General features: G+C 37.5%; 1 protein-coding gene across 1 annotated transcript; it reads right to left on the bottom strand.

Moving 5' to 3' along the window:
• Positions 1 to 516: 516 nt before the first annotated feature.
• Positions 517 to 3,494, bottom strand: LOC134474427 (zinc finger protein 791-like). The gene is made up of 3 exons (XM_063242436.1): positions 3,373 to 3,494; positions 3,114 to 3,174; positions 517 to 1,584 (listed from the first exon to the last, which is right to left on the bottom strand). Exons 1-3 carry the CDS (start codon positions 3,491 to 3,493, stop codon positions 654 to 656), a joined length of 1,113 nt encoding a protein of 370 aa, XP_063098506.1. The 5' UTR covers position 3,494; the 3' UTR covers positions 517 to 653.
• Positions 3,495 to 8,329: the final 4,835 nt, after the last annotated feature.

Here is an 8,329-nt window from a genome sequence, read left to right as displayed (position 1 = left end):
GTGAAGAAATATTGACATCAAACTTCTGTATTGATTATTTCTTCTGGTCTACTTGGAATTTTTAAAGTAAACTTATATTTAAACTGTCTGAAGTGTGCCAATTTTTCTATGTATTTAACAACAAACATGGATTGCCATATTTCTCACATTGTTAATGCCCATAAGATAAAGTGAGCTCTTTCAGATATGTAACAATGATCATGTGTCCTGAGAGTATTCCCATAACACGTAGCATTTATCTCTTGTTTGAGCTTGTTCACGTATTTCACTTGCAATCTGGCTGCTGAAAGTGTCTCCACTTGCTTACGTAGCCAGTGGTTCTTCCCAGTGTGAATTCTTTCATGTGTTTTGCAATGACTGTATGTGGTAAAAGCTTTGCCACATTGTTATATACATAGGTTTTCTCACCAGAGTGGAGTCATTGATGTATTTTACAAAATCCATGTGTGGTGAAAGCTTTCCCACATTCTTCACATAAACAGGGTTTCTCAGCATTGTAAATTATTTCATGTATTGGACAATGAGCATTTCTGCTGAAACCTTTCCCACATTCCTTACAGATATAAGTTTTCTTCCCAGTGTGAAGTTTTTCATGCATTATGCAATATGTACTTGTGCTCAAAAAATTCTAATAATGCTTATATACACTAGTTCTACCATTGCTTACATACATAGGGTTTCTCTCCAGTGTGAATTCTTTCATGTATTTTACAGTTGGCCCGTGTGTTAAAAGCTTTCCCACATTGCTTACATATATAGGGTTTCTCTCCAGTGTGAATTCTTTCATGAATCTTAAAATGTGAACGTGTTTTAAAAGCTTTCCCACATTGCTTACATACATATGGTTTCACTCCAGTGTGAATTCTTTCATGAACCCTACAATATTCACGTGTGTTAAAAGCTTTCCCACATTGCTCACATACATATGGTTTCTCTCCAGTGTGAATTCTTTCATGTTGCTTACAAGCTCCATGTTGGGTAAAACCTTTCCCACATTGCTTACATATATAGGGTTTCTCTCCAGTGTGAATTCTTTCATGTATTTTACAGTTTGTCTGTGTGTTAAAAGCTTTCCCACATTGCTTACATACATAGCGTTTCTCTCCAGTGTGAATTCTTTCATGTATTTGACAACTTGCCCGTGTGTTAAAAGCTTTCCCACATTTCTTACATACATATGGTTTCACTCCAGTGTGAATTCTTTCATGTTCCTTACAATATCCAGGTCTGGCAAAAGCTTTCCCACATTGCTTACATACATACGGTTTCTCTCCAGTGTGAATCATTTCATGTATTTTACAATTTGCCTGTGTGTTAAAAGCTTTCCCACATTTCTTACATACATATGGTTTCACTCCAGTGTGAATTATTTCATGTTGCTTACAATGTCCAGATTTGGTGAACCCTTTTCCACATTGCTGACATACATAGGGTTTCTCCCCACTGCCATATTTTTCATGGATCTGAACATTGTGGTGTGTTTCTGCTTCTTTCACATTCACATTACCTTCTGCAGTACAAAGGAATACTTCTTTACACTGATTCCAAGATGTACGTCCATAGGATTTCCCTAGCCTTTCATTTCTGTAAAAAAATAATCACATATAGGATTAATAACCATATTACAAAGTTTTTATTGAAGAGTTGAACAAAACTGTTTGCAGTCCTCACTGTTTGAATCCCCACTTCATATGTTTCAATTTGTGTTTCATTAACTATTTCTATGAGCAGCATATGTAATCGTTGTCTTTAGATTTCTTACTGTTTATTTTCACTTTGAAAGTGGTATTATTTCTACTTATTTTGTTTTTTTTTTTTTTAGTCTTTCCTTACATTAAAGAAAAAAAAGAAAGATTCACAGTGAAATGGGTCTCCGTTTAATGACTGCATTAATGTCAAGTTCTGTTTTTAATGCCTAAGAAATTCTGACCAGGAAGTAACAGAATGGCCTTGTAACACATTTTGAAAACAACCATTCCCAAAAGACTGGTACACACTTGGAAATCTTAAAATTTGGTACCTTTTGAAATGCAAAATCTTTATCTTCACTTTGGGCATGGGTAGAACATTCTGGTATGTTTCCCCATCACAATCTCCCTTCTGCCCTTAACCTGTAGGTCCCTTTTCCATATGGTCAGTCTTACTTTTCTCTATTAACTCTCTTTCATTTCATTCCACAATTTATATTGTGGTTTCTCATCTAAAAGAAACCCTATGACATTTTAGGTTTTATAGCTGAGCTATTTCACCGAATTGATGGGAGAAAGAACCACCTATTTCTTATTGTAAATGACATTATATTATTTATTTTTTGAAATTATATAACACAATTTTTTTTCTTTTCCATGCTTGGAATGAAGAACAGTTATTAGCATGAAATCTATAGCTTTTTAAATCTGATTTAAGAGATTTTCACTGATCATTAAGCTGTGAAGTTTGAACTTGACTTTGCCATTCTGCAAAATCTGATTCCTAGTGTGCTGGATTTACAAGAATGCACAATCACAGAGAGTCTATTAACATTTTCCTTCTCCACAAATCCAGTGATAGATAGCTAAGCTTCTTCAAGGCCTGATCTATTATAACTCGATCTGATTTGTATATGAGCAAGCATGTATCAGTATTTTATGTGCATTTTGAATTTTTAAAAATACATCCAGGACAAGTATGAGGGGATCAATTTCTAGAGACAAATGCACACTGATATTCAGAATGAGTGCACTTAACATTTCACCAGCCTTCTAAGAATTTTACTCAGAATGGCTGATTCTTTAGAGCATGGCTTGGAAACACAAGCACTCTGTTTTATTTCAAATTCTATTGCAATCATAGAAATTTTTAGATAATGAATGTGTTGTATTCACATGTATATATGGGTAGAAAAACTAAAGGGAGAATGTCATAACTCAAAGTGTATGCCTTTCATACACATCTATATGCAATGTCATACATTTTCATGATTTAATTCCCTCATCATACATACCCTATCTTATACGACTTCGGAGAATATTACTGACAATAAATTGAATGGTGCCTCATTTGTTTGGTTGTCATTTTTCTACTGACTCACTAATTACTCACGAACATTCCTTCTCCTTGTGAGTGCGAATTACCTTAAGTATCTCCAATAAATTTTGCATTCTTTTTCAGCTTCTTGGATATCCCCAAGTCCTCCTGAATTGTAGACATAGAAATACCAGCGATCATTAAATAATACATACAAATTAATAGATTTTGTTTAGAGTTATGATATAATGTGTCCAGGTCTGAGCTATTTTTAAAAATATTTTCACATTGTTTTTAATGAAACAGCACTAATGAGTGACATAAAACATTCTGACAGCATGAGTGACAAAAGTATTTTGTCCTTACCAATTGCAGTCATGTTCCTAAAGGTTTCGCCCATCACATCTCTGTAGAGGTTCTTTTGGGATGGACTCAGTAAACTCCACTCTTCATTGCTGAACTTCACCACCACATCCTCAAAGGTCATCACCTCCTAAAGGATCATATATATATTTCTCACACAAAGGTTGAGACACCAGGTTTGTGATATCTTAAATTCTCTCCTACAAATCTGAATCAAAAGCAAAGTGTGGTGGAGCATATCTATAATCCCAGCACTCAAAAGCCTGAGACAGGATGGCTTTCATGAGTTCGGGCAATTCTAGGCTCCATAGGGTGTTCAAATCCAGCTGATATACATACAGAAAGCTTGTCTCAATAAAACAAAACAAAACTAAACTAATAAAACCAAACAAAACAGCTGAATGAAGACTGATTTCTTCAAATTTAAATCCATGTTTTGCTCATTAATTTTGTATATATACACATTTTTGAAGACAGCAAGTTTGATGATAGATTGCAACTCACTGCTAATGTAACAGTGAAATAAGAGCACTGATTCTTGTGCTGAGTCATGGCAAGATTCCCTGTATACTGTCTCTAAAGCACAGCTCACAGTGAGAAGCCTGCAGGACTAGCATCCACAAAGCACAGAGGCAGATAAATATCCCATCAATCAACTGGGAAGCCAAGCAAGGACCTCCCTTCCCTGATAAGTGGTGGCAATGTGGCAGACTATGGCCCATCCAGGGGCAAACCATCAGCAGTTCCTGAGATCCATACCGTGCTGGAATTTAGGACACTTGGAAGGCAAGCAAGCACCACTTCTCCCTGATAAGCGGAAGCAGTCTGGCAGAATGCGGCCCTTCCAAAGGGAGAACCAGCAGCAGCTCCTGAGAGCCACACCATGTGGGAACTTAGGATGCTGTGAAACAAAAGAAGCAGCCTGTTTCCCTACTAAGCAATAGTGAACCTACTGATGGAAGGTCTAAAATATAACATCCCCTTTGCCTACCCCTCTTCTCCTGTCACCCCCTGTTAGCAAAGGGAACCAGAAATCTGAGCTTCTCCTGGGAAGCAGACCATAACAAATAAGGGGGACTTCCTTGTACTATCTCTTTGAAGGCAAATATTTATTTTATTACTGTTTTGCTCTATTCTGATTAATGGTATTGCTCTATTCAATATTCTGTTTTGATAAGTACTATAATGTTCTGTATTTCATCTCATTTTAATATACGTGTTTAAAAGAACAACTTTTATAAAGATAATAAAATATGCTGTGATACATATTACTGTTATCCCAGTAACCTGTTGTGAAGTAGTGTACCAATTTCACTGTATGATCTTATTCGGCCTTTTTCTGCCTTGTTCTGTTGTAATTTACCACTTTCAAAATTTAAAAAAAGAAATAAAAAATCTCATCAATCACTTTGATAGGCTACAGATAATGTCTCTTCAAATCTCATTTAGGCCAGTGAGTATTTTGTTCTTAATATACTTCAGCAGCATTTTGAAACATGAGTTTGGTTTCATAGAACAAAACATAAATAACATCCAATATGGTACACAAATAATAACTCAAATGTTAGTGGAAAATACTGTTTTTAAAAAATAAGTATATAAAATGGAACCAGGCCCAAGCTGTAATTTACAGCTCACTGTCACCAAGCGATCACTTTCAATTCAGATATAAGAAATATATCTTGGGAGGCTGGTGAAGGAGTTCTTCCTTAAATTTTGGGCTATCCTAAGTTACAGAGCTGTATAAAATAGAGAAACCCTGACTGTGACACCCCACAGACAAAGTGAAACTTGAAAAGAGAATTCATAAGACACCTTTGGTTTGTTTTTAAGAATTATAGCCATACAATATGGAAAAATTCCAACAATATTGACACTTTCTGAGAAACAATGTGGATATCTGCCATACAACAAAGAAAACACTTGCATAGTTGGGTATTTAGCTCAGTGGCATGAACGCCTGCCTGGAAAGCATAGGTCAGGAGTTTGATCCTTGGTACAAAAAAAATCCACATTTTACCTTCATGACACTGGGGCATAATTAGACATAATCCAAGTTAGATCTCAAGTATGGAACAGAAAATTCATGGGTTGGCAACGATGTGAAATACTGATTGTTGCCAGAGCTGGTGTTGATCACCTCAAGGAAGCAATCAGAACCCAACTTTAACTTCAAACTTACTCTAAGAACTACCTGAATTTCAGTGAAGACACTCTCTGTTGTATGTCCTGCTATTGGCTTCCTCCTGCATCCTGTCAGTCACTTGCACATCCTTTCCATGCTCCTCTGATCCATCCTCAGCAGGAAAACCTTCATGCCAAACTATTGATATCACTGCAAAATTTCTATTTAGGGCATCTCCTTTACACCACTTAGTAAAGTCCATTGCAGAGCATTTCCATATTTAAACTGTCTATGAACAACCAAACTACTAAATCAGGTCTTAATTCAGATGACACCCCTATTCCTTTCCGTTTAGAACGGTGTGATGTGTATATGTCCCTGCAAATGTCTAAATTTTGGCATTTTTGATGATAATTTAACAGGTAGCCCTTTGTGGAATTTGTCATTAACAAATTTTTACCCTGTCCTTGATAACACTTTCATATTTGCTTCATTGTTCTCAAACTTCAAAACTCTATGGCTGTGCTCACAAACCTAGTCTGTGAGCAGGGGTGCCACATAAATAATTAAGTATGTTCAGAAATTATTTTGCACTGTTCTGTATACTACACAGGAGTTTACCAGGTGTTTGGGAAGCCTTCCTCTACTGAGGCACATTACTGCACATCTCTGAATTCTCAGGACCTTTGCCACTACCTGTCATGAGGATTGAAATATGAGAACATACTATAAATATAGGAGACCCCTATAAATACAAAAAAGCCAAAGTTTAATTTGAGCCATTGTGATTATAAGGCCCTGCATTACAGGCATTAATGAACTTTGGACATTCCAGATCAGCTACTCTGGGGAAAGAGAGCACAGACCTAGCTCATTACTGCTCTACAAGCTACAAAAAGCATCATAGTCAGGGTCTTCCCAAGCTCCTTCCAATGCCTAAGATTGTGGAGTTACCTGGCCAGCAGTGAATTTCAAAGATGATACTTGAATCTGCTGCTGTCATAGTGGAGCCAGGGTTCTGGGGACCCCAAATCACTCTTGCCAACAGCAAGAGGCAAAAGGGACAGTGAAGGACCCATGGACAATGCTTGAGGACCTCAGGAGCTGAAGCTAACTAAATACCTGAGACTCCCGACACCAGAACTACTCCTAAATACTTGTAACTGGTTTCACCCAATCCACCCTATCTCTGGGCTCCCATCCACAACCTCAACATTCCATGGCTCCAAGATCTCTCAGCTTCTTTGCTAATCAGGCCACAGGACATCAAAAGTACTAAATGAGATCCAAAAAGCATTTTGCTACCAGTATTGTACTCAGAACAGGTAAATCATGATGAGACATCAGAAGAGACAGAAGTCACAGCCAGCAATAGCCATCGGATTGGACAGTTCATATAGCCTGCCCCTTCATCACTGATTGACTCCTGCTCTACTGCCCTCCTTCTGAGTCAAGAATAAACAGGGAAAGGAACTCCTCCCTGCAACAGAGAATCCAAAATGATAGACTGTAGTGCAGAAGCTTCTTGAGCTGCCATTCTTCTACAGTGGTGAACTCAGCTCAACAGAGGACTGTTTGTACTGAAGAGCTTTACCTCAGGCTTTTAATTTTCAAATCCATTTGATTTCAAGGAAAAAAGAACACATCAACTAAAATTAAACGTCAAAACATGTTAATCAGGGGGCAACACTGGTATATACGTTGCACATTGTCATCCCCATGTCATTCACATAGAGCACAAGACATCTGTAATCAATTTTCCAAACAGTACTGTTACAGGGAACCTGAGTTATTTAAATAGTATTCGCAGGAGACAGGGCTAGGTCCCCCAAGGAGCCCATGCAGGAGACCAGATAGCTTGCAACTATGGGGAAGACTGACACCTCATGCTATGGGCCAAGGCTGAAGACAAATGAAAAGCAAATACATCCATATCCTAAGGATTGATATTCTAAATAGTTCCCTAGCACTCTGAGGAAGTCAGAAGTCACCATTGAAAGGAATGTTTCCTGTTAAAGACTGACTTTCTACATAGTTCCTGTCATCCTGATGACCTCAGTAGTCACACTCCCAAACCCCTAAGGGAAGTCACAGCTGCCTAAGAATGCCTGCTTTCTATGTGACTCCCTTCCCTCTTTGTTCCCAATTTAATCAACTTTACCTGAACTTATAATCTTATTGGCTACCTTAGCTCTGTCCCATCTTATGCCCATCTGCATTGTGAGTTCCTAGTTTTCCCCTCCTTAAACTAATTTCACCACATGATTTTACTCTATAAAGATCCCTAGAAAGGACAGTATTTGGCAACCTGCTCAGGACCCGTTCTCTGTCTCAGGCAGCTTTCTTTCTCTCAATAAGTATATTCTTCTGTTAATTTCTGTTTTTCCTAAAATTCAGTGTTTGACTTTACAGAACAAAAACCTCATATCAGACATAGCATACCTGGAGATTGATTTTGCTATAGCAATATCAGTATAAACTTTTCTCTTTCTGGAAGTCAGAGAAATCAGTTGAAGTTTATATTACACAATGTTGAACTCACCTTGCCAGGGATACTTGCATTGAAGGCCTTTATCCCTGCCTTTAAGTGCTGCTTCTTTTTTTGAAAGTGAACGGATCTGTAATTTTGGTTATGGTATCGACAATGCATTAAGGAATTGAATCAAAATATTTCTTATGAATGGCTTATGTCCAGCCATGGTGGAAGACAGATAGCAAAAATTCTTTGTTTTGATTTCTTCATTCAATCCAAAGAATGTACTTGAAAGAGTTTTGCCCTAGAAAAATTACCAGACCTCATAGTGGTAGTTCAAGGTGGAAGAAGGTGAACTCAGG

The sequence above is a fragment of the Cavia porcellus genome, unplaced genomic scaffold (assembly GCF_034190915.1).
Source record: "Cavia porcellus strain 051 isolate PalLab524CR breed Dunkin Hartley unplaced genomic scaffold, mCavPor4.1 scaffold_32, whole genome shotgun sequence".
NCBI classification, from domain to species: Eukaryota; Metazoa; Chordata; class Mammalia; order Rodentia; family Caviidae; genus Cavia; species Cavia porcellus.
This window is presented reverse-complemented; position numbering and strand designations above follow the sequence as displayed.

Excerpts from the sequence above, each read along its gene's own strand:
- LOC134474427 (XM_063242436.1), bottom strand. The coding sequence starts at position 3,493 with ATGACCTTTGAGGATGTGGTGGTGAAGTTCAGCAATGAAGAGTGGAGT. Across the intron at positions 3,175-3,372 it reads TAGGAACATGACTGCAATTG|GAGGACTTGGGGATATCCAA; the intron begins GTAAGGACAAAA and ends TCTACAATTCAG. Across the intron at positions 1,585-3,113 it reads ATTTATTGGAGATACTTAAG|AAATGAAAGGCTAGGGAAAT; the intron begins GTAATTCGCACT and ends ATTTTTTTACAG.